The sequence below is a fragment of the Tricharina praecox genome (genome assembly GCF_024521635.1).
Source record: "Tricharina praecox strain CBS 144465 chromosome Unknown BZA05scaffold_8, whole genome shotgun sequence".
NCBI lineage: Eukaryota > Fungi > Ascomycota > Pezizomycetes > Pezizales > Pyronemataceae > Tricharina > Tricharina praecox.
Genome location: NW_026250410.1, coordinates 30,206 through 56,194, shown reverse-complemented (window position 1 = coordinate 56,194; position 25,989 = coordinate 30,206). Strand labels below are relative to the sequence as shown.

The following is a 25,989-nucleotide window of genomic DNA, read 5'->3' as shown; positions in this document are numbered from 1 at the left end:
GCTTTGCAATTCCGTTTCTGACGGCCGGTGCAGTGGCTGACATGACACATGCCATCGTCGCAATGTCCACCAATCAGCCGACGGGAACGGAGGCTGGTTATTGATAACTATGATCTGACGATGGTGGTCTCTCTCCGCTGAGTACCGCTGACCGCTGACAAGACGATGACAAGACGATGACCGCACCAGCCAACTAGAAGGCATGTAGGTAAGAAGTAGGTACCTACACCACATACATACATATCTACATACATGCTCAGCTTAGATCCCATCATTTCAGCCGGCAGAAAATAGAGTAGAGTACCTACTAGAGCCGTGTGGCATCAGCCACGGTGTGCTGTCCGTTTTCCCAAGATCTCACACCCCCAAACCCCAAATTGGAACTAATGACCCCATATCCATACCATAGGCTGGGCTGGGGGCTCAGTGCTCACCCTGAGTCCCCCGATAGTTACCCCGATACAGCGATATCCCCACGTGCCGTGAGCAGAGGGGAACTGCTGGCTGTCCAGTGCCTGTTCAGGCTCCCTCGCCCAGCGAATTTAGCCACACATCCATCCACTCTTTCCAGCAAAAGCATCCCTGGACGTTCATTCACGCAGAGTGCTATACGGTTCCTTGCAGGGTATTCCACCACATAACTAACTTGTTCGCTGTGGAATATTGGGCACGAACACTGCTGTCGTCTATTCTGGTGTTAGACCGGTGGTGGTCCAGAGTCCAGACTGGCCGACCCATTCCAGATCTGGCTCGCGTAATTTTTCACCCAGTGTTTACTGTTCATAGTTTAGTTTGGAGTCGGCCAGTGCGGATGCCGGGAATTGCAGAGCAGTTCTGTTCTCGACTTTCTGAGTGCCCACTGCACCCCAGTTAGAAATTGGGAATCATCGCCACATCAAGCTGCGCCTAAAAATAAGTCGAGCCGATAGTAGGTGGGCACTAACGGTCTAACAGGGTTAGTGCCCGGCTGCGAGTGGCTGGAGAGTTTCCCACGTCGCTTCCGCACTTGGGACGACTTGGCCGTTGAGGGGGGGCTTGTTCGGTAATTGGCGAATCTCGACATCGAACAACCCTTCCCCCCCCACCCCGGAGGGCCCGGGATTGAGCACCGGATGAGCGAAGCAGAACACTAGTACTATTAGTTGCCTATGGCCCTATGGAGATACTCATAGAGTACCTGGGTATCGAGACTACTGGTCAGTTAGTTAGCCGGATACTCTAGGAACGTTCGCGGTGCCTACATACCCACCCAAGTACCTACAAGCTAGAGCACCGTACAGGGCGACTTCAATCCTGCGCGTAATTCGAAAGGGGCCCGACCCGATCGTCAGAGCTCAGTACGAGCGAGCGAAAACCCACAGAGCACCCGCCGCCGCTGCTACTGGAGCAACTAACTGCTACTCGGTATACTAGCAGAGCACCATAGCACCTGGCGAGGCACTTGCGGGCCTCTAAATCGAACCCTGAGAGTGATCTGATCGAGCTCCAATGCTCGGCGTCGCGCGAGGGAGAGGGACGACAAATGAGCGGCGGTCAGAGGACTGCTGGTGCTTCACGGCTCGAGAGTCGAGAGAGACTACCAAATAGAGTAGATACTACTATAGCACGCGGCTGTGCGAAGAGTACACGAGAGCATGTGTGTTTTTTTCTCCCTTCTTTTTTTCTTTTTTCTTTCTTTCTTTTTTCTCTATTCTCACAGGTGGTCCGGACGGTCAGACAGACAGACGGACGACGAGGAAGAACTTGTTCCGACCCACCGACCGACCAGACGGCTGGAGCATTGTCTGATTCACCTCGGAGGAACCTAAGTTAGAGTAGATATATCCTCTCATCAGCGGCATGGGCCACCGACCGTAGGTAGGTACCGTGTCTGTCTGTCTTACATTTTGCCTTGCAGCGGCTTACGGGAAGGGAGGTATCGACGATAACCATCCAGAGTGTCTACCTTCCCACCCACCACTGCCCAGTTGGCCGTCAGAATATTATTTTTACCGATCGCACCAGTCAGGCGTGCAGAATCCGGACAGGGCTATGGAGGGGAACAAGGGGTCTTGACTGCCGGCCGCAGCAGCTGTCGAGTCGGACTGGGACAATAATGGACATTTGGACAGTGGATAACTGAACTGAGTGACTGCCTGGACACCACCACCGCCAAAGTTATTCACCCAACACCACCCCTTGCCTCATCCGACGAATGGCTCCACCGGTAGTAGGTAGGAGCCTTACCAGGGATCTCGAGGCTTAGCGTAGATCAGACCCAATGTTTGCGCTAGGCGGAGTCGACTACACGGACTGACTTGACTTACCTAGTACTGCACCGCTACACTGCAGCACAGGCAGCAATGCGTAGAGTAGTAGTGAGGATGAGCACTTTTTCCCTCCAAACACCCTCTATCGTGGCGGGTCGGTGGTTTGCAGCCGAGCCCTCCCACCCCAATCCATCCATCGGGCTTACAGCTGATTGAATGTGAGCTGGCCAGCACTGCATGGATTATTTTCGTCTTCTGGGTCTACCGGGGGGAGGAGAGCCTAGCATGATGGGAGACACTGGAGTGGGGGGATGGTCAGTGTGCCATCGTGAATGATTGTCCAGTATAAGAACCACCTGGACGGCTCCCCAAAGTTTGTCTTCTCCTCACCAGCTTCGGTATCAGCTTCTCCATCCTCATAGTCTCTTAATCACCTTCGCTCCTCATCCCTCATACATCACCCCGAGTCTTTCACTAGATAATCACTCCTCTACAACACTCGCTCCAACTCCCAACTCCTTAATACCAACCCCCAAAACCGCAAACATGGTTGCCTCCAAGTTCATCGCCGCCGCCGCCGTTGCCGCCATCTTCCAGTCCGTCGCCGCCGCTCCCAACGGAGACTACGGTAACAGCGACAAGACCGTGACTGTCTACAAGACCGTCAAGGGATACGCCGAGCCCACCACCGTCTACAAGTACAAGACGGCCACCGAGTACAAGGTCAAGACCGACTACAAGTACAAGACTGCCACTGTCACCGCGTACAAGTACAAGACCGCCACCGTCACTGACTACAAGTACAAGGTGAGCGCGCTTCAAACCCCCCAAAACATTCCGATATCAGATAGCTAACAGTATTCCCTCCAGACCGCCACCGAGTACAAGGTCAAGACCGAGTACGTGACCAAGCCCGTCTACAAGACTGCCACCGTCACCGACTACAAGTACAAGACCGCCTATGTCACCAAGCCGGTGTACAAGACCGTCACCGACTACAAGTACAAGACCGCCTACGTCACCAAGCCCGTCTACAAGACCGTGACCGACTACAAGTACAAGACCGCCTACGTCACCAAGCCCGTCTACAAGACCGCCACCGTCACCGACTACAAGTACAAGACCGCGTACGTGACCAAGCCCGTCTACAAGACCGCCACCGTCACCGACTACAAGTACAAGACCGCGTACGTGACCAAGCCCGTCTACAAGACCGCCACCGTCACCGACTACAAGTACAAGACCGTCACCGCCACCGACTACAAGTACAAGACCGTCACCGCCACCGACTACAAGTACAAGACCGTCACTGCCACCGACTACAAGGTCAAGACCGAGTACGTCACCAAGCCCGTCTACAAGACTGCCACCGTCACCGTCACCTCCAAGGGTTACGCCGACGCCAAGACCGTCTACGTGACCAAGACCGCCGACTGCACCACCAAGAAGGCCGAGTACTACTAAATGCGCAGCCGTCGCATCTGAGTAGTCAGCAGCACTATGGAGGAAGAGGAGGAGTTGGAGTGGAAGTAAAAAGGGAGATGGGAGGGCTACAGCATCTAATGGACAGTCATTATTGGTTTTTTTCCTTCAGCATCGCATTTGGCATATCGGACACTCTGGGCGGGATAGGGGGTTTGGGGGTTAATCATATAGCGGTTTTGCATTTTTTGTTTTCTTTTTCTGCTTCTATTTAATTTTCTGGCGATGGTATAATGTTTGATGATTTGTGCGAGATAAAAGGGGACGGGGGACGAAGCTGGCACGGTTTTTGTTGAGGTAGTGGGGCGGGCTGAGTTGAGTTGAGGCTGGGCGGGATTTGGGACATTCATTTGATTGTGGTTTTTACCTTCATAGTAATCGGAATCGAATCTTGTTTCCACAAAAAACTTTGGGCTTTCTTCTTCGTGCAAGTGACTTCAAAATTCGAATCATCGCCGATGACTGACCGACTGGCCTCATTCACGCAGCACATGGGCTTTACCTTTCCCATTCGCTCTTTCGGTTACATACCCTACTCAGCCGCAGCCCCCGAATAGTTGACATAATCGAACGACCGCAAAAAACAACAGGCAAGATGCTTACCGATCTCGCTGCGCACACCTTATGTCAGGCCTGGCACCTGCCGATTCCACGGTGACAGTCGACAGTCGACAGTCGACACTCACCACCACCACCACCACCACCACCCCGCATGACATTTTTTTTTTGCCGGTACTGTGCTACCACACCCTACCACACCCTACCACACCCTACCACACCCTACCACACCCCGTCCGCAAAACAACCAACCACGGTTGACCAGTCAGCAGCACGTAGCAACCAGCAGCACGCACCACCACACAGCACGGCAAACAATTGGTCACCTTTCGCCTCGAGGACCAAAGTGGTTGTCAGATTTCCGGTCGGGAACAGGTGGGGGCGGGCGGGGCGGGGCGGGGAAAGAAGGAAGGGAGGGGCTTGATAGTTGACTCTCCCTCTCAAGCAGCCTTGCGTTGATCCGCGCCGCGGCTGCGCCGCCGATGCAACCCCGGCAGCTAATAATAGTCGGATGGATGCACACTGCACACTGCTGAGTGCTGAGTGCACATCAATACTCTATGGAAGTACTAACCCTGTGCACAGAGGTCGATGCTTAGTACTGATGTATGTATGTCCTGCTGCTGCTGCGGCTGCGGCTGCGCTTTTTTGTTTTTGTTTTTTGTTTTTTGTTTAATCATCAGTGCATTCGACCTTGGTACCTAGACCATGGCAGATTACTACCTACGGCGGCGCTGCACAGCGATAGTGCAGCGATATATAGTGCCGCGATATATAGTGCCGAGTGATGGTGCAGAGTGATGGCACAGAGTGATGGCACAGAGTGATGGCTTGTGCATGTACGTAGTGCTCACTGCGCACCGCTCACGTACTCTACTACCGGTTGTGCTTCTGGCAGCTATGTACATAGCTGTTTCTGTGCCGATCGCAAAAGTGCGCGATGGACTCTGGGGGGAGGAGCTTAGGCCTGCGTGCCTACCTGTCTGCCTACCTACCTGGCTGCGGTGGATCGTGAAGTGAAGGGAAGGTGGAGTCACGATGCGCAGCGGATGAGGCCGGATGTGACTCGTGGGGGCTGCTGGTGCTCTGCTGGTGCTCTGCTGGTGCTCTGCTGTGCTCTGCTGGTGCTCTGCTGTGCTCTGCTGGTGCTCTGCTGTGCTCTGCTGTGCTCTGCTGTGCTCTGCTGTGCTCTGCTGTGCTCTGCTGTGCTCTGCTGTGCTCTGCTAGGTAACTATTAGTAGCCGAATCGTCGACATGCACTGCTGCCGCTCGCGCAGCGCGCTTGCCATGATTGAGCCAGGTGCTGTGGGGGACTCTTTCTCGGCGTTCGTTTCGCCGCCGGCTCGGGGCCCGGTAGCGCCGGCTGCTGCACGTGGTCGGGGTTCGTGGTCGCCGCTTCGCCGCTTCGCCGCGTCCGCGCATGTGGTGGCGTCGTCGGTGGTGTAAGTTGCTTTGGATCCGTGATGGTTGCTGCGTCTTGATGATCACACCCCAATCGGCTCAGGGTTGGAGCTGCAGTTCCGCCGTCGCCTTCGGGGCTTTGTTCACCACTTGGGTAGGTAGGTAGGTAGGTAGGTATGGAAGTCATCGTGGAGACGACATGGCGTACACCTTCTTAGTTAGCTGCTACCTGCACTGGGGAGTTGACATCTGGGATTGGTGCTGAGCGCGCAGGGAAGGTGGGGGAGGAGGGGAAATGGGCAGGGTTGAGTCACGCCGCAGGAGTCATCAGATATCATTCGCTTCAGTTCGGGCTCGCGAAATTGGATCGTGCTTTAAACATGCAAAACGCCGCACGGGATAGATGGATAGGAGCGAAGCAACTGCTGCGGTTACTGTCACGTAGGGTGCTGTGCTGTGCTGTTTTTGCGAGGACCCTTTCCAAAACATCACGTGCTCTGCGAGCGAATGAGTTCTCATGATTCTGTGATGAGCCTCCCTCGAAGCAACAATCCAGCTACCTACCATGTAGCCACCCCTCCGCAAAAGAAAGGGGAAAGCAGCAACCCGGTATTGAACCGCAACAAAAGAGCGTCCTCCCCAAGGTTGCTACCCTTGTAACAGCTAAGGACCTTGGGCTTGGTGACCCTCCACCTTGCGGGAAATTCGCTCCAACTGAGCCATGATCACTGCTGATGACATCCTCATGTTTGACAATATAACCCCCTCCAGCATCAGCACTTGCGACAGCTCGGCATCACCACTCATTCCACAACACCCATTCGAAAACAGAACATCGCGTCTTTGCAGACGGCTCCTTTGCCAACACCGATCGCTCGAGGCCAACGGGACTCGGAGTGAGCCATGATGGTTCAAATCATGTTTCAAGATACACTATCCTCCTAAATGTGCAACTTTTGAAATTCGTACGGATTTTTCACCATTCCATGAGCTGGAGAGTCGGGACAGGACTCGGATTTCCTCGCAGTTGCTCGGCAATATGTACCATGCGGCGTGCTAGAGCGAGCGGTAGCCTCTAGTCAGCCGTAGAGTTTAAGAGATGTTGGGAAGGAGAATGGTCGGTGGCTCGATCCCGCCATGTTGCTCGCGCTATACGCTACATGCTGTGTTGACACGGTTATGAATGACGGTGGCCCGGAGAAGGAGCATAATGCTACGATACCTATATCCCCTGAAGGCTGGTAGCTAGCCACATAGGCGGGTTAGTATAATACTCAATTGGAAGCTTTACGCTTCTATGCACATCGAAAGGTTTGTGCTGTGGCCTGGTTACGTCTTTGCTAGATATGTAGTCAGTCAAGTAAGAACTTGAGGTCCTGATACCGCCAATGCGAGCTAGGGATAATGAGTGATGCCCCGCTGCTACCACGGAGTGCGTAGCTGGCTATACACCGTCGCGGGGGCAGCAGGGCTAGGTAAGTAAGCAGGTAGCAAAGGCAATCAACCAGAATATTACATGGAACGAGAATACAACCAGCACGAAGATAGAAAGAAAAGTGAGGAATAATATGGGTATGTGGATTTTATCCCGCAGGGAACAAGCAAAACAACCGGAAACAAAAGAAAGATATTAAAAAGTAAATATTAAAATTAAACAAAAGAAAAGAGTAGAAGAAAAAGGAGGAAAAGCAACCCCAGTACTAATCGATGACGATAGGATCGCCACGGCTGCCTGAGAAAAGATGGGCAATCTACTCCTTCTTTTATTCGGAGAAGCGGGGCGGGCACGACGACCGGCGTTTCTCAACCCTCGTGGGCGCGGGTGACGAGCGGAGGAGCGGAACGGAATGGTGTCGGCGGCGGCGGTCAGGCGTCTGCACCCCCCGGGCGGGAACGGCGGGAGTGGCGGGAGTGACCTCGTTGCTTGGAGAGGGCGAGGGAGAGGGCGTGCGGCCGCTACTGCTGCGGCTAATGCTCCATATGGTGGGGGCGGGAGCGGCGGGAGCGACGTCTTATTCTTCATCGTCGACGTCGATCGTCAACGGGTGCACAGAGCTGCCGTCCCCAGAGCTGATCGTAGCCTCGGCCGGCTGCAAGCAGTTGGCGGGCTCGGTTGCTGGCTTGTGCTTGGAGCGGACGACGGAGAGGGCGCACGGCTGCTGCTGCTGCTGATGTTCCTGGTGGTGGGGACGGGTGCGGAGACTGGTGACGGTGGGGAGGGTGATCCGGGAGCCCGGAACGCGGCGCTCTCCGTAAGGACGTCGAGCATAACTGCGCCGTCGGTGGTGGCGGCGACGTACTTGTTCACTAGCTTGTAGCGGTACTTCTCGAAGCAGGTCTCTTGGAGGAGGAGGTCCTGCTTCGAGAAGGTACACTTGTATCATATCGTGAGCTTTCCGGTGGTACTGGTCGAGGTGGTGGTGGCGGCGACGGCGAGCACAGACTGCAAGAGCTCGGCGTACTCGTCCTCGGAGGAGAGGAAGCACCGAACACCGTTGACGGCGGGGGCGTACGTCGCACCGAGAGCACCGACAACATCCGCCGATGTTGTAATCTGCGCGCTGCTGCTGTTAGTCGACATGATGATCAGATCATCATCATCACTCGAGTCATCTGACGAAGATAGGATGGTCTTGGTGGTGCCCTCATTCTTCTCGGCCAGGGACTTTGGGGTCTCCGTAGTAGTTGCCCCCAGAGGGTCGGAGGTCTTGTGATCGACCATTCGACCACTCTGTTCCGACTTGTTCAAGTTCGGCATGATGTGTGATGCTTCTAGAATGGCGAGGTTATTATGATATTTCATGCTAAGAGCCAGGATAAACAAACCGTTGTGAGTACTAAGAGGTCGTATGGTGAAGATTTTCAAAGTAGAAAAGTATTCGCGTGAGGACGAAGCTAGAGAGTGGAGAGGGTGAAGAGAGAGGGAAAGAGTGGGAGAGCAGTATGGGTTTTGTAGAGGTTTCAGAACCTCACACTTGCACTAGCTGCATCACGAAGAGCGATTCAGTCTGGTGAAGCAAATCCGCTGGGAGCGCCCATTCATCCCGAGTTCTCCTCAGGTGATTCCCTAGCTACCTAGCCCCCCGACTTTGATCGAGGGGTCGGATGTGGCTTTTCTTCCCCTCCGCCCCGGCCTGTCCCAGAAATATAGATACACGGTAAAGACTGGAATGGGCCTGCATGCCCGCCCCCCGCAGGCTGCCGCAAGCATTATCAACCCACGACGGGACGCTTCCCTCTCTTCTAATTCATACTCCTATCTTCTCCCCTTTCTGTTTCCCTTTTCGCTTCCTCTCAACCTTCTTCCATCCCTCTCCATCTCACCTTGGAGAGGTGCGGGCCCGCGGGCATGAGAGCGGGCATGAAACCTCACTCGATTACCGAGTGAGGTTTCCTGATTCAATCTTCGATGGTGCGCCGGCCCGCCGGTAGCGTGGGAGGGGGCCGTACTGGTACTGGACCGAGGTGCGAAAGCGTGCATCTAGTCAGTCCGGATTGCAAGTGGGGTTGTCAGGGAGCTCGAGCTCACAAAACTTGTCTTTGCTCGAACTTCGAAGTATCCACTGTCCACTGTCCACACCCACCCAGAACTTGGATCCGCGATGGCTCTTGTAAGCATTTACATGCTCCACTGGCGGCTGTGTAACGTATTACTTGATCAACTCGATCGCCCCCGGAGGAAACAGCCAATCAAATTTTCACAACCATTTATTCACCTCCGCCGGATAGCAATTAATCGTATAACACAAGTGGTATCTCAAATCCACGCCAAAACAAACAGGGTATAAATGCAACGTGCAATCGATATCTTCCAAACAACCAGGATATAAAGCTAAGTGAGTGCAACAGATACCTCCCAAAACAAACACTCAGCCATAAGCAAAACCGGAAGTCGCCCAAAAAGAAACATCCAGCCGGAAGGATACCATAGGTAGCCTCTCAGACACACACACACACACACACACACACAAATCAAAGAGGAACCCCGCATTCGCTTGGAAAGCACGTTACTGCTGGAAACCCAATCACCCACAGCAGGGAAAGAAGACACCAATTATGGTCTCTCAATCGTCCTCATCCCTGGGCGCGGGGGCCACAGGCTTCAAGATGAGGTACATATCATCGCACACGATCCTCGGCGCCTGACCACCGCGCTCCCTCGTCGACTCCCTCGCCTTGAGGTAGCACAGCTCCGGCATGGCCATCCACCAAGCGAGCCTCGAGGTGCACGAGATAACAAACAGCTTCGACGCCTTCAGCAGGCGCCACTCGGAGCAGGGATGCTCGCCATTATCGTACCACTCCTTAATGCGGCGGTCGGCGTTGATCTCCTCGTCTGGCGCGGGACGGATCGACTTGAACAGCGCGTAGACGGGCTCCGCCGCGGCGCGGAAGTTCCCGGCTCGGTTGGTGCGCATAGCGCGCTCCCACGCGCGCGAGACGTTGTGCAGGTCCTCGTCCAGGCGGGTGAGGAGGCGGCGCAGGGACTTGTTGCTTGTCGCGTGGCACTCGTTGTTGACGTCGTTCCACAGTTTGGAGAGGTGCGCGTCCGGCCACTTCGTCTGCCGCTCCTGCAGGTCCATGAACTGCTGCTTCTTCTCCGCGACTTTGCGCTGGCCCACGTCCAGGATCAGGCGGTCGAGGATGTACCACTCGTCCGCGTCGCCTGATGGGTGGCTGCCCTCCTCGTTGCTGAGGTCCTTGTACGCCGGCTTGCCCTTGAAGCTGTTGAGCAGCGCGTAGATCGAGTCCACCGTCTCCTTGGTGGGGCGGATGCCCTGCTTCGGCGCGTCGACCAGGACGCTGCACAGCTTGGCGAGGTGGATCTGCTGCTTGTCGAGCTCGCCGGGCTTCTCGAAGTATGTGTAGCGACTGAGCGCGGTCGTGCACAGTCCCAGCAGCTCCTCCTGTATCGCGGAGGCAAAGCCGCGCCGGAAGAACTGCTTGTAGAAGTGGGGCGAGGGGTAGGTAGGGTGCAGGTCGTAAAGAAACCGCTTCTCGGGATCGCACGGCTCGAAGTACTTGTCTTGCTTCCATTGCTGGAATGCCGCAAACGACCGGTTGTTCTGGAATGGAGCTACAAGCCGCCGATCCCAGCAGATCCACGGCTTGTCGCCGTCGTAGTCGCCGCCCGAGAGCATGTCGGCCAGCGGGGTGTTGCCTTTGGTGGAGAAGATTATGACATCCTTCAACCGTCGCAAGCCAGAATGCATCGGCAGAACTGCTTTGACCTTTAGAGCACGTTAGCAAGTGTCATGGGAAAGAATGAGTGAGATAATAGATTGTGAGACACACCTTCCGTATATCCGTTGGCAGATGAGCCGGGTTTCTGGCCACCAACAGATCACCCTCTATGCACTCCCGCCGCGTCAAGGTGATCGGATCCACAAAGCCCTTTGAGAACTGCAGCGACACCTCACCCTCCGCCAAGGTACCCGTCGGATCAGCAATACAATACACCGTGGCGGAGCAGGGGACTCTTATATGGAGCTTCTCCAGGAGTTTATCGCACTGCTGACTGACGATGGCATTCAGCTTCTGCATGAGGAATCCACAGCCAATAGGATCGAAGCCAGCATCCAATAGCATCGCGATCTGCTCCTCGTTGCTGAGCGGCGCGCCACTATCGAACACCGGAATCTCCCAGTTCTTGTACCGCTCCTCGAGGCCGTGACTGCCGAGCCAGTGCCGCAAGCTCGCGCGGTTCGACGCCGCATTCAGCAGCTGCTCCAGGTCCTCGTCCAGGTGCTGTTCTATGAGCTCCTTGAACGCCTCGAATGGCACGCCCTGTCTGCTCAGGATCGGCACCAGCTGGATATTGAGGGCGGCTGGCGAGGGCTCCTTCGAGTAACTGAGCACAAACAACGTCATGCGCGCCCAGTCGCATTTGTCGTCGTCCTCATCCTGCTCGTGGAACTGGTACTTGAGCTGCGAGGGGGTATACGTGATCGATATCTCCTCTGAGTAGTCGTCGTCATCGGGATTGACGAACCACACGCCCTTGGCACCGCCCAGACGCCCCTGCACCGCCGTGGGCGTCTCTGTCAGGTTCAGCCGCTCGCGGATTATTCGCATCACCTTCGGCGAGCACACCGCGCACCCGTCGTTCATGACCTTGCCTGTGGGCGACATTATATCCGGGAGTGGTGAAATCTGGCGGGGAAGGAAAGTGACAGTTGGCATCGATACGGATAATCCTGAGTGATATTAGTAGATGCAACGGACCGGGGAGGGGGCGGGGGGGGGGGAGGGGTGGGCCGAACCTAGACTAATTCGCGACCAGACCTTGGAGAAGGACGTCTTGAGATGCTTCGAGAGCGGCATGTGCCACTCGACCAACGCGTCGCGGACCATCTCCTTGCGACATACTGGCTGCTCGGCACACGTATTCTCGTCCTCGAGGAGTCCCAGGAGCTCACGTATCCGATACGACACGTTCCCAATCCCAACTCCTTTCTCGGCGAAGAAGTATCCCAGGATGAAGTCTTCCTTGACCATGGTGCCAGCAACCTTGCTCGTCTTGGTGCCGTCGCGGATGTAGAAGCACCTCCAGGTCCTGTTGAGGAGCTTCAGCTCCTTATCCAGCCAATCGAGGAGATTCTCGCGCTTCTCCTGCGCGCCTCTTTCCTTCGACAGCACCGTGGGCAGCCTCAGCATGAGAAATCGATCGGACCCGAACCTAGCCGCAAACCTCCCGCTCTTTTTCCGGAGCGAGATTGGATTGAGTGTGAGTCCGAAGTCGGCATCTGGGCCCTTGCCGAACCACACCGTTCCGCTCAGCTCGATATTATTCGACCAGCACTTCGTCTCCTTCAGCTTCTGCCAAACGGTGGCGGCGAGTGCCTCAGGCATCTTCGGGTCCTCAGTGAGCTTCTGCGCGAACGCCTTCATCACTTTCGATTGCTCGCCCTTAGTCTTGGCGTTGTGCAGATCGTGCGCGAACGGCTCGATGAGCTCGGGGAGTGTGGTGTCCAGGTGCTCCATGGAGACGTTGAGCGCGAGCGCTACCCGCGTCACCTCGTACTGCAACTCGAACCGGAACGTGTCGAAGGAGCGATGGGGCTGCGAGCGGCTGGCGACGCTGGGATAGCCCGTCTCCATCGTCAGCCCTGCCATCGCATTCTCGAGGCTTTCTGTGCAGCTGTAGCTACTCGCTGCGTCATCGCCGTCTTCTGGAACTTTAAGGCGATCTTCGTCCGCAGCGACTTTGACCATAATTGGGCGTTGGCGCTTCCCCTCCTTGCGGGCATTCTTCTCAACGACGTCGGGGCTGTCGGGACTGTCAAGGCTGTCGGGACTATCCGCAAGCGTCTCCTTGAACGCCTCTTCATCGTCCGAGAACGACTCTACCAGACATTCGTGTTTCTCCCTCTCCCTCTCCCTCGAAGATGAGGTTTGTGAATCAAACTCGCGTTGCAGCTCCAGCAGCGGGTCCCGATCGGACACATGGCCGGGATCATCCTCCGGCTGCGACTCCCTGTCTTTGCCCTTCCCGTTCCCCTTCCCCCTGCCACCGCCACCGCGCGCCGCAACCCCCTCATCCGGCGCAACCTCATCCTCCGCCTCCACTTCCGCCGGCGGCTCGGGCCACCCCAGCTCCGCCGTCGGCCTGGGCTCATCCCAATCCGACAACAACGCGGCCGTTGCGGACCGCCCGTGCGCCACCGGGGTCTCTGGCCATCCCAGGTCCGCCACGGGTCCGGGCTCGTCCCAGTCTGATAGCGACGCGGGGGTAGGGGCTGGAGGTTTTTCGGGGCTGCCGCGGCGGGTGTAGGAGTTTCCACGTGGCCTGCCCTTGTTGCTGTTGTTGCTGTTATTGCGCGCCGGAGCGGCTCTGTCACCGGCTGGGACTGAGTTATACGTGTTCTTTACAGGCGTCTCCGGCCATCCCGGATCGACGGGCAGTGCGAGAGCGGGCTCGTCCCAGTCCGATACCGGCACCACGAGCGGAGCCGGCGGCCTGTCAACGGTGGAGCGGCGGTTGTAGGTGGTATCTTGCGGCTTCGACTTCCCCTTGTTGCCACGTGACGCAGGTGAGGCGCTGCCGTAAGTGTTCCGTGCGGCCCGTCCGGAGGCGGCTGGCATTTCCGGCCATCCCGGATTCGGCGGCTGCGACTGCGACTGCGAAGGCGACGGCGAAGGGTCGGGGTCGACCCAGTCGGGTGGTGCCGGCGGTCCGTCGGTCCGAGCCCGGCGGTTGTAAGCGTTGTCTGTCGGCTTGCCGTTGCCCCTGCCGCCGCGCACCGCAGCTCCTCGCTCGCTGGGCGAGGCCTCGCTATAGCTGTACGAATTCCTTGCGCCGCCGGAGGCCACGGGGGTTTCTGGCCATCCCTTACCCACCGAACCCACCGGCTGCGAAGCTCCGTGCTCGTCCCAGTCGAATACCGGCGCAACGAGTGATGCCGGCGTCCTGTCCCCGCCTGCCGCGTGACGGTTGTGCGAGCTGTCTTGCTTCCCCCCTGTGCCACGCGATGCAGCGCCCCGGCCACACGGTGAGCCACCGCCACCACCGCCGTATGAGTTCCTCGCGGCCCGTCCCGAGGCAGCAGGTATTTCCGGCCATCCCTTATCCACCTGCCTCGACTGCGACTGCGACTGCCAGTGCGAGTGCGCGGGGCCAGGCTCGTGTTCGTCCCGCTCTGACAGCGACTCGGCGGGTGATACCTGTGATATTGGCGACATCGGCGAAACCGGGCGTCTATCATTCCTGTCGGCCCGAGCGCGACGATTGTGGGTATCTCGCGGCGTGCCAACCCCGCGCGCCGCAACCCGGTCATCTGGCGAGACACTACTACCACCGCCGCCACCACCACTGCCGCCACCACCATACGAGTTCCGCGCCGCCCGCCCCGAGGGCCACCCCGGATACCCTGGATGCACGTGACCATCGGGCTCATCGCAGTCATCGCCATCGGACCCCGACGCGGAGCGCGGCCCCGGTGATCCGTCAACATCACCGCCCGCGCGCCGAGTGTAGAAGCCGTTTCGCGGCGTGCCCCTGGCGGTACGCGCCGTGCCTTTACCACTCCGCTCGCCGCCACCACCACCACCATACGTGTTCCTTGCCGGCATATTAGGCCAACTCTGATCCACCTCCGCCGGCCTCTTACTCTTAGCACGTGACGACGACGCGGGATGCGCTTGTACCGGGTGTCGCTCGTGGTCGTAGCTCAGCGAGCGATTGAACGAGCTCTCGCGCGACGTGGCGGGGGTATCGGGTGCGTCCGGCGTGTCCGACGAGGACTCGGGCGTGCGACGCCGGTGGCTGCTCTGGGATTTGCGGTCGCGGTCGCGGTCGGTGCTGCGTGGGGGCTCGGCTGAGCGGCGGCTCGTGGCGGGGGTGCGCTGTGAGGGGTGCGTGAACGAGCGATGTTGGTGCGTGGATGACCGAGGCTGGTGCGTGGGCGAGCGAGGGCGGAAGCGGACGTGCTCCGGTGAGCGCGCTGACGGGGTGTACAGACGCATTTCCTCTCGCGAGGATTCGTGCGCCCTAGGGGTGTAGAGTTGCATCTCCTCTCGCTCTCTCTCGGATTCCCGCGCCCTAGGGGTGTAGAGTTGCATTTCCTCCCGCTCTCGCTCAGATTCCCACAGCCTCGAGCCCTGTGGTGGTGGTGGTGGTGGTGGGGGTGATGGTTGCGGTGGCGGTGGCGGCCGTCGCTTCGCCGGCTGCGGGGTTCGCTTCGCATTCGCGGGGGATGACGGCGGCGGTGGCAGGGGCAGGGGCACGCGCAGCGGCCGCTGCTGTGACAGTGCCGCTGCGGAGCGGCGCATCTGCGATGGTGTTGCGGGGCTCGGCACTTCCTGCATCTCCTGCTGCTGCTGCTGCTGGCGCTGCCATCTTATAGCCTGTGATGCTCTCAGCGTGGACTTTAGGTCGGGGGGCGCCGGCGCGGCACGACGACGGCGCGGCTCTTCGGCGGGGAAAAACTCCTCGGCGGATAGGAAGGAGTTGGCGGATTCGGAGTCGGAGTGGGAGGGGTCCGAGTGGGAGGGGGAGGGGGGGCGCGAAGGCGACGAGTCGTGGAAGTGCCCCGGGGGCGGTCGGTACCGGTGCTGGTGAGAGCGCCCGCCGCTCGGGCCGGGTGCGCCATTGCCGTTGCCGTTGCCATTGCTATAGCCATTCCCATTGCTTTTGCCGTAGCCATTCCCGTTCCCGTAGCCATTCCCATTGCCATACGGAGTCTCAACATCCTCAAATCGGCTACCCTCGCCGCCCCTCGAGCCCCTCGAACCCCTTGTGCCCCTCGCGCCCCTCGAACCCCGCGTGCCGATCATAGTCACAAGCGAGAAGTCGCGGTCCTCCTCCTCCTCCTCCTCCTCCCGCCCCTCGTCCTCCTCCTCGTCGTCCACGTCCGAGTAAGCATTGACGGCGCGACGACTCGCCAATTGCTGTGGGTGTGCGGATCGCCGCGCGGGCCGTGGTGACGAGGACGACGAGGAAGCTTGCGGTAGTGGTGGTAGGCTGGGGTAGTTCGGGTAGCGGGCCATCATATTATTATTATTGTTTTTGGTGGTGGTTAAGGTCGCCTGCGAGTTACTATGGGCAGTCAGCTTTCAGCACCGGCCCGAGGGGCAAGGAGGACGGAGGACGGACAAAGGACCCGGCAAAGAGGTATATATCACTCTGTTGCGATAAATGGGCGGAAGATGATGCGTGGAGAGGTGTTGTCGTTATCGTTATCGTCGTTATTGTTGATGTTGTTGGTTATTGCGTCGATCTCTATATTCTCGCCAGACGGGAAACAAAAAATCGCGGGGGTGGAGTAGTGTGCGAGCGTGGAGTTGACGGGGCGACGTGGGGACAGACAGGTTTTCTACTCGGACCTTCCCGCCACCACGCACCACGCACCACGCATACAGATCATAGTACCATACATGAGCAGCTACGATATACACACGGGATGGATGCGCAGAATTGGGTGGGGCGGGAGGGGGTGCGGGAGGGGGTGCTAAGGCCGATTGGAATTTGACACCTACCGACGGTGTGGCATCGTGATGGATTTGCGAGGGCCCTTCGGGGAAAGCGGGGTCGCTACGGCAACAGCGGCGGAACTTGGCGAGGCGCGGACGCCCGTTGCTTCCCGGCGTCCCGCTGCATGAACCCGCGGATTGCAGGGATACGGGGTACTATGTACTTGGGGGAACACCTCCGAGCAGGGGACTTGATCGTGAGTTGGGGAGGGCTGAAGGATGAGGGCGAGAGTGCGGCGTGAAGAAGAAAAAAACAATGGTATTTGCTAGTACCGGCAGAGCCATCATCAACCACCCGAACAGCCTTGCGACATACCGTATCGGACAGCCCGACAGGACGACATTGCCATCTACTACATGGCCCCTCCCCTCCTCATATATTTACGGCAGTTACGTGATACCGTACTCTACAATACCCGCCGCCGGTCGCCGAATCCGTGATGATCGGGATCATGTGGATTGGTCCGGGGCGGAGCTTCCTTATTCTGCATTCGACGGCTTCGCCGGTCGGATGCGTGGGGACCGCTCGCAGGCTCGGGTCGCCTATCAGGGTCGTCCCTCACACAGGTACCCTGTAGATATAGTATCTACCCCGCTCCGGCTGCACGCTTTCACTTATGTGTATCAGTAGCCGATGTTTTGGGCTTTGCGGCGATCCTGAGCTCTTCAGGGAAATGAAGTCTGCGTTACATACGTCGGCGAGAGGAAAAGAGAGACGACGACGCAGCAATTGCCGGTACTACAGTATGTACTTGGTTACAGCAACACCGGTGGTACCTACCGGTGCCCCACACACTTGTACGCGCCTGTACCTAGAATACCCGAACCAGATTCCGGAGCTCTATATATGCCACAATTTATGCAGATTCCTACCATACCGTGGCCACGACAGTCAGCTCGAAAATGATTCAGACCAGGCAGCAGCGGTCAGAATCGTAACCAAGGAACATAAGAAAAAAGGAAACAAAACAAAACAAAAGCCGCTAGTAGATCGGTGGGGGATCGAGAAAGGACATTTTGCGAACCAATAAAACGAGCCATCTGTAGGCCTTGACAGAACGTAAACGTGTCAATGCCTCAGCATAGGACACGGACTTACGAAGGGTATCGTACCATGATCGTCTGAAGTAGGTATGCTACTTCGCCCCTCCCTGCGTCACCACTGAGACTCTGCGAGTGCTCCTCAGGCCCCTGCCCTTTCGGCATCCAATCACACCGCTCCCCAAAAGTCTGTATTCGACCTTAGTCATTGCCTAGACCATGGCAGCTACGGTGCCGATGTCACGGTATGTACGGGAGATCGGCACCGGGGTCCGCTTGGGGTCCGCTTGGGGGCTGTCACCTGTGGCGAGGCCTGGGGATGTCGCCGAGCGGCGGAGATGCCATTGTTATGGACCGCGTGGTGTGAGGGATCTGAGCGAGCCGGAATACGGTACATACCAAACTTCACCACGGCGTCACGACGTCACGACGTCACGACGTTGTGGAGTATCAATTTGAGTGGTTGCCGTTGGATTAATCATTAGCGAGGATGGGAGTTATGGAAGGAACTCGGACTCGGTACCGTAGTATATAGCGCGCCTAACCGTTTCTAGGATTATAGATAGAATACGCTGGGACTCGTCACTCAATGAGTTGAAATGTCGGTACAGTCGCCGAACTCGTCCCGATGACGCCATTGATTCCCCGGTCAGTGACCGGCATACCGGTACCGTAATTGAGCTAACTACTAGTACTCCACTCTACTCTACCACTCCACAACCGCCATTCGGCGGGGCAAACGGGCAGTCGATAGAGTAGCGTTTATGAGTTCGCATTCACCACGTACGGAAATTTTCACCGATTGATACAATGATAAATCGTGGTGACGTTGGAGCTTGGACACGGAGAAAATTCACATTGTAATGTGCAGAAAGCTGGCCCGAGAACCTACGACTCGTCCAGACGGCCGGTAGTTACCATCAGACTGTGTCCCCCACACACATGTGCTAACTTCAACCCTCTCGCTGGTTCGCGGGTTCGCTTCCACGTATGATGGTTGCAACTTGCAGGGACTGGTGGGGTCGGGCTCCGTCGTCCGGTGCGGGGCGAGCTCGTGTGTGTTGGCCGGCTGCTTGCAGCTCAGACAATCGATCGGTCTACCAGTGGTTTCATCCTAGCTTTTTATCCTTTGTCTTTGGGTTCTGCAATGATGGACGCCGAGGGTCGGTGGCCACTTCCCGGACGCTCCAGAAATGGACTGGGGACTCGGGACTCGGGAGGTGCATAACGTTTGTCCATGACCTCACACATGCTTCATTATCGCCCACTCGCCTGGTTCAAGGCAGAACCTGACTTGATTGATGTAATGAAGGAGGACTCCTATCAGCGGGAGAAAGTTGGCAGCTATGGCGGGGTTTCTTCTTTCCCTTCTTCTTCTTCTTCTTTCTGGATCATCATCTATCGAATAGACGGCCAATCCCCATCTCCGCTCTCTCCTCTATGCGCGCTTCCTTTCTCCTCAGGCCTGGAGAGACATTGGCAAAGAGCCCTGGCAAAAGGGGCACAGTCCACCAACGGTAGAGTGGCTATGCTGCCCGTTCACGGTTCCGACGAGCTTGTTAAATTCCCCACAGAGGATACCGGTACCGCCAGAACGGCGAGAGAAGGCTGTGAGTTTTCACGGGCCAATGAAGAAGCCAGAATCGTCACGGTCTTCTTTTATTTAGAACAGCCTACAGCCTGCAGTACCCATGCGGTGCCGGCTTCTACGGTTTATTCGACGAGGCTGCAGCCTACAGCTGCGGACGTAATCGACCGCGGAACTATATGCAATTCTGAAAACTAGCCAACGGCTTCGAAGGGAATCGCACGTTGGCACAAACGCGATATTTCCTCATGCACCCAAAGTGGACCGGAAGAAAAGAATCTTCGGCTTGCCTACGCATGTTCTACGGTAAATCTCTTCTGCGCAACGTGTGTACCGGCACAACAACTCGTGCTCATTGGATTGCGTGGCGAGCACCACACCGCCTCAATCGACAGGGCTGGCTGCCTCGCTATAAGATAAATAGTTCTTAAAATACTTGAGTACTCACATTGATTCTGTCCGAATAGGTCTACCTGGATATATAGGAGCTGGTACCTGCCTCTCGTTACGGACAAATACCCCAGTTATCAGGATCCATAAGCTCAACATGCTGCCGCCGATAGTCGTCTACTTGGTACTCGCCCTACACGTCCTCACATCATCGGCCACGACCACCGAGACGCCACCAGTCAACGAAACGAGTCGGCTGGACAGCGGAACCGGACGGGCGCGGATCCGGTGGAATCATACTGCTCTCCGCGGTCACCACCGGAACCTGCGTGTGGACAGCTCTCCATCTCAACGTCGACACGATATCGCTTCTCGGAAACGAAGATCTAGTGCCGCCGCCCAACGCTGTCGGAAAATGCCTGTGGGCGTTCATGGCGCTCATCGCACCGGAGATGGTCTCGGCCGTGGCGCTGCACCAAGCACTCGTGGCGCTGAAATACCGCCACTACGTCAACACCACCGGCACCGGTAGGAAGATCGGAATGTTGGAGGCGTTCTTCGCAACCATGGGCGGGATCGCGATGGTTCAAGTTTCGCGTGGCCGCATCAAGCCGTTCAGCGGAATGGACATGGAGATGAGCTGCATCCCGCCGATGCGCTTAGACCAGCTGTTAGAACCCGACAAGATGGAACTCGTGCGAGGCTTCTCCCTCCTCGAGATCGAGGCTAGGAGCAAGCAGGACGCCCTGGCAAAGTTCTTTGTGCTCTCCCAGGCAGCTTGGGTCTTGGTGCAATGTGTGGCCCGTAGCATCGGAAATCTTCCTGTTACTCCGCTGGAGCTGCACACTGCGCTGTATGTGGTCAACTTGATGGTCATGTATGCGGCGTGGTGGAAGAAGCCGGTGGATCTTGGCCGCCCCATGTTTATGTGTGCTACCGATGGACTCCCTCTGCCTGTCTCCATCGTTGCCACTGCAACCGAGGCGGAACGACCCAACCGACACGAGATCGATCGCCAGTTCCACAGGAGCGACTTTTTGCCACCGCTGTATGAGATTAAGGAAGGAATTGTCCGCTGCGAGATCTGTGCTCATGAGCCGGTCAATCATGCCGAGGGTATGAAGAAGTTGAGCGATACGATCGAATCTTATAGGGAGTTGATGATTCAGTTATCCGAAATGCGGGCCGTACCAACCGAGTTACTGCAACTTGTGCTGCAGGAGATGAGCAAAGGTATTCATGCATGAATTCCTTCGTTAAAGAATCCCTACACGAAGCTAACTCTCGACCGCGCAGTCCACGGATCAGCAAACACCGAAGGTGGCCCACGGTTCACGCAGTCTCACTCACGGCAACTGCGGAAGACGATCCGGCCGATCGACCTGATCCTGATCTCGCTGCAGCCCGACCGGCACACATGGCAACAGCGGCTGCGCTCCGATCTCTCCGCCCGGAAAGACCAATTCCTGTACGCGATCTCTCGGAGTCTGATCCGCAACCAGCTCATGAGCATTCCCGGCCTCTTCAGCCGGGACCACTCGCAGCGGCGCGACGGCACCTTCTCGAAAGGCTACGGCCAGGACTTGGAGCTGGTGTGGATGGTGTACAACCGGCGGTGGAAGTTATGGCACCGCACGGTGCTCCTGGTGTTCACCGCCACGACCGGCGCCGCCTTCGGCGGTACCCACGCCACCATATGAAACGATACGTTTCCGACCGCGGTCGAGCAGCTGTTCTGGCAAATCTCCAGCTGCGTCGGCACTATCCCGGGGACGTTGGCCGTCGCTGCGATCGGACTGACGGGGTTCTCGAGTTTTTGTATGGGCGAGCAGGAGGAAGGTTTCGCCTGGGTGTTGGGTGGCGCAGATGCTTCGATGCTGTCTGCATGGCGGTCGGCGTCGTGCTGGGTCTCGCGTTCGTCGCCGCTAGAACGTTCCTGGTCGTTGAGTCGTTCATTAGCATCCGTGAGCTGCCCGCCGCTGCGTATCAGGTCGTGACTTGGCTCGATGTCTTTGGGTCTTTACGTAGTGTCGTACAGCAGTGAAGCGGGCTGGCCCCCAGGCGCCCTGATGATATTATGAAATTCATGATCACGCAAGTTACTGCTTCTCTATCGTGTACCTACCTTACTTATGGTTAGATTTTGTCCAAAAGTCCACTTGATGACATCCAGCTTACAGTCTCGGTCTAACCAAAAGCTTTCGGACTTTCGTCCGATACCAATACATCTTGTGATGGATGCGGCTTGTGGCTTATACAATTTCCAAGAGCATACGATCGCACTCGGTGTGAGTGAGATCGTATGTACATACTTTGAACAAAACACTGGACATATCAGCAACAGAAACCATCAAATGATGTAAATACCTATCCTGACCGACTCGGGTAGAAGTTAGAGCCGAGCGGCGCCTTTTCTCCGCCCAAACCGTAGTATATTTCCCCGTCGGCATGTACCGCATCCTCCCGATGCGATAGTCGTATGTACCGGTAGTTGTTGACTGTGCACCACACCTGCATCCTCATGTGACTGCAGCCAATTTGACGTCCTGACCGGTAGATATCAATCCGCTCGTTGGGCCCCGCTGCGGCTGTAGTTAATACGCATGGAATTGCTCCATCCGATCCTTTCGAATCGTGGAAAAGCTATGGTCAATCGGTGTCCCATCTCCTCCGTTTCCAACTCGGCTTTTCCTCCTCCGAGGGGCGCCCAGCTGGGAGGAGCGTTTCCACCTCACCCATTATACCCGCTCCTATAGCGTCGGAATGACCGACGTGACAGACCGCGAGCAACTCAACTCCTATGTACAAACTCAAGACGCGGCACAAACGCCTTCTGAAGGGAAGTTACGAATGTACAATACACAGAGCTCTTTAAAAATGGATTCAATTTTGGTAAAAAAAAACAACACAGGAAAAAACACAACACAGGAAGAAGATAGGAAAAAGCTAGAAATAAAAGAAAATAACAGGAGCCCCCGCTCCACCCTACTACTCGCCCTTCCATTCATGGTCGGGCGTTCCGACGAAGACGACCCTGTGGTCGACCCCCGCAGCTACGCGGCCCTCACCATAATTGTGGCAGGGCTCGCACGAGCAGCTGCGGGAGCGACGACCATCAAAGGTATCGTCTTCGTCATCGTAGTTAGGGCGGAGGCGGGAGTCCTCCTCGGGCGCGGGCGTGGGGTGTGGTCGGCGGTTGGCGGGAGCGCGGGCGCGGGACCGGTACCGGTATCCGGTCTCCTTAGGAGTCGCCCCCAGAAGGTCGTTAATGCTAGGTATGGTGTGGGGTGGTTATAGCTAGAATGGCGAGGTTATTATGATATTTCATTCTAAGAGCCGGGATAAACAAGCCGGTGTGGTTAAAGGTCAAAAAGATTCGTAGAGAGAAAAGTCGTAGCGGGCGGAGGAAGGTGGGGAGTGGAGAGTGTGAAGAGAGAAGGAAAGACTGGGAGAGTAGTGGGGGTTTTGTAGAGGTTTGGGAACCTCACACTTGCACTAGCGGAGTCACGAAGGGTGATTCACTCTGGTGAACTGGGAGCGCCCATTCATCCTGAGGTCTCCACAAGTGATTACCTACCCACCTAGCCCCACCTCGCAAACTGAACGCAAACGGCAATCGTAACATCGATTTCCGTCATTATCTGCTTTTTATTTTCACACACGCCATCGAACAGCGGTAGATTACTCACCCCCAAGCCTAGTTCTCCTCCACCTTTTTTCTTCGTCTTGTTTTATCAGTAATTGCATGCGACCTATCTAGATCATGGCAATACCACCCGGTCACCCCTCCGTTTCCACGCCACTATCTATACCGGCTTTCACCCAGCGGCCCGGTGTGGCTTTCCCTGCCCTCCGCCCCGGCCTGTCCTAGAAATGTAGATACACGGTAAAGACTGAAATGGGCCTGCTTGCCCGCCCGTCCCTTCTCACATCTCCTCACTCCCCTACGAGCCGACTCGTCCGCTCTTCCCACCTGCCTTCTGTCCCTTCGTTTGGAGGTTTTCCGAATCCTTTAAATGGAGCTTGCGTGCCTTTTGCAGCCTAGCGTTTCTGCTCCCGCCGATGAAGACGCTCACATATACGCCGCCGCTGCTGTGAGCATTATCCACTCACCACGAAATACTTCCCTCTCTTCCAAATCTCACCCCTCTTATCTCCCCTTTCCCCTCTTTCCCTTTGCCTTTTTGAGCGAATGCGATATCATGAAGAAACACCTGCTAGGCGGTAGAAATGAGCGAGTGATACCATATGATTAGTGGCTGATAGCTAGTTGTGGTCCTGGGTTCGAAGCGCTAGTTTTAAGGCTCCATGCCTCTGTCGCGTGCCCAATGTCATCTGGCCATGGCAATGATTCCATGCCATGCCCTACTAGGTACACAGTGATTGAAGAAAGACGGAGAGATATCTTCAATGTATTGTAGCATGTGGCCTTACTAGACTATGGCAACATCTAACTTCCCAAACTTTCCTGCCAGCTCCGCGGGGGTAAAGAAAGCTCTACGGTGATGGAAGAATTTGGTTGCATGATTCGACCCCAGTCCACGACCGAACGCGAAACCATGATGAACCGCCTCCCAGACAGCAGAAACAGCGAGTGATACCAAATGACCACTGACTGACAGTTGTCATCTTCGCTTTTCTATAATGGTGGAGGGCCCTCGGGGTTAATATTTCAAAAGCAAGAAAGTCACCAGCAGTGATCATGGCTTACTCTGAGTCCTCTTGACCCTGCCGGCTGCGTGGAGTGGCTTGACAATCGCGCCGTCTGCAAAGATGTGATGTTTTATGATCAGTCGAACGCGAATGTAAAACCACAGTGCAGATCGTGTGTAGCAAATACAGTTCTACCCTGCGATCCCACTCCAGAGTCCAACATACAACCTCATTAACCCCCAGCCGGAGGCGCCGGAGCCCGCCAGCCCACCAGCTGAGTTGGTTTGAGCCGAGTTTGATGTAACTATCCTGGCGGCCAAGTAACCATCTACGACCTACTCGCAACAGCGTCAACCCATTTGCAGACGACTCATTAGCCAACACTCCTCCAGACCGGTGGCGGGGTCGAAAAGAAAGCACACACAGAGCAATCACCGAATCGGAGATAGAAGGCGAGGGTTGATTATCCGCCTAAGTCCCTGTTGCGTAGATAATGGATGGTGAGAGAGCGTGCAGAGGCTGTCTCCATCACAGATTATGTCCACGGTCCACCGGCGCTTAGCCGAGAGGATAGGGGGCCTCTGGTATGCGAGACCGAATTGCTATGGCGATGTGGGAAGATTATTTGTTGTATCACCTGAGAAGCGGTTCAGCATAATATCAGATTTTTATCGCATTTCATTACATTTGTTTCTTAAAAAATACACTTAAGCTCCATTAGCTAGCGTGAACAGCATTCAACTCCCCTTCAATCCACTTATCCCTTTCCTCTCCCACAGGAAAGGCCATGAAAAGCTCGGCCACTGCCATACTCATGAAAACTTTGGCCGCAGCCCGTAGGCTTCCTCCCGAATGACCACCCTCCCCAGTACAATACTCCCGGTTATAGCGTTCCAACGCCCGCATCCGCCAGGATTTATCCTTCTCCTCAGCCAGCGCCCTAAGTGCCGCAATCTCCCTCGCCAGCGCTGCTATCTCCAACGCCTTTCTCCTCCTCTTTCGTTCTCGCCTGGTCTCCATCTGTACTGGCAGCGGGGAATATCTGTCAATTGCGTCCCACATCTCATCAAACGGACTACTAGCACGGCCTTGAGCGGTTGGAGAAGGAGGAGCCAACTCCGGACTATCGCGCTCTGCTGGGCTGGATTCCGCCGTCTCGTCCAACTTTCGTTTCAGTCCGCTGCCTGAGATCGCAAATTCTCCCGTAGCAATATCCATGCCACCGATAATCGTCGCGTTGCGGAAGCGAGGGAGCTGGTGTTGCAGATGCGGAGTTTCGCCTGGTATCGAGGATGCTCTGGTGCTGCGGATGCTGGAGAGTTGGTGTTGCGAATGGTGTATGTAGTTGCTGGTACCGGCGTGGTGTTGGTACTGGGCTGGTGTCTTCAGTGTTCACTGATGGACGGGGAAGAGAAAAAAGCGGGGCTTTTTATGATGCGTCCACTATTAAAGTTCTGGCGAAGCCTATTATTCAGACTTATGGCTGAGTAATCTAAGAACTGCCAAACACTGTTTACCTCACGGTTTTCTGGAAACTGAAATTGAGCAGTATTCGGTGTCCCGGCGGGGAACTGAATTTTGCTCTAAAACGGGAACCGAAGAGTGAGACTATCCCAACGCGCCCTAACAGATCTCCACCTGCTAACCATTGAGCGT

At 56.3% G+C, this 25,989-nt stretch overlaps 4 protein-coding genes across 4 annotated transcripts; 2 read left to right on the top strand and 2 right to left on the bottom strand.

Annotated features, from left to right (window-relative positions):
• Window positions 1-2,795: 2,795 nt before the first annotated feature.
• Window positions 2,796-3,713, top strand: BZA05DRAFT_443636 (uncharacterized protein; the record flags this gene model as incomplete). Its single annotated transcript, XM_051486856.1, has 2 exons — window positions 2,796-3,056; window positions 3,120-3,713. The coding sequence occupies 2 exons, from the start codon at window positions 2,796-2,798 to the stop codon at window positions 3,711-3,713; spliced, it is 855 nt and encodes a 284-aa protein (XP_051340619.1).
• Window positions 3,714-7,702: 3,989 nt separating this feature from the next.
• Window positions 7,703-8,448, bottom strand: BZA05DRAFT_417476 (uncharacterized protein; the record flags this gene model as incomplete). The annotated part of the gene is made up of 3 exons (XM_051485464.1): window positions 7,703-7,961; window positions 7,991-8,046; window positions 8,131-8,448. The coding sequence occupies 3 exons, from the start codon at window positions 8,446-8,448 to the stop codon at window positions 7,703-7,705; spliced, it is 633 nt and encodes a 210-aa protein (XP_051340618.1).
• A 1,306-nt stretch (window positions 8,449-9,754) lies between these two features.
• BZA05DRAFT_335618 (RNA dependent RNA polymerase-domain-containing protein) lies at window positions 9,755-12,542 on the bottom strand (the record flags this gene model as incomplete). The annotated part of the gene is made up of 4 exons (XM_051480779.1): window positions 9,755-10,921; window positions 10,986-11,887; window positions 11,954-12,058; window positions 12,110-12,542. The coding sequence occupies 4 exons, from the start codon at window positions 12,540-12,542 to the stop codon at window positions 9,755-9,757; spliced, it is 2,607 nt and encodes an 868-aa protein (XP_051340617.1).
• Window positions 12,543-19,230: 6,688 nt separating this feature from the next.
• BZA05DRAFT_467523 (uncharacterized protein) lies at window positions 19,231-21,402 on the top strand (the record flags this gene model as incomplete). The annotated part of the gene is made up of 5 exons (XM_051487821.1): window positions 19,231-19,312; window positions 19,375-19,449; window positions 19,489-19,616; window positions 19,854-20,913; window positions 20,977-21,402. 5 exons carry the CDS (start codon window positions 19,231-19,233, stop codon window positions 21,378-21,380), a joined length of 1,749 nt encoding a protein of 582 aa, XP_051340616.1. The 3' UTR covers window positions 21,381-21,402.
• Between the last annotated feature and the right edge of the window lie 4,587 nt (window positions 21,403-25,989).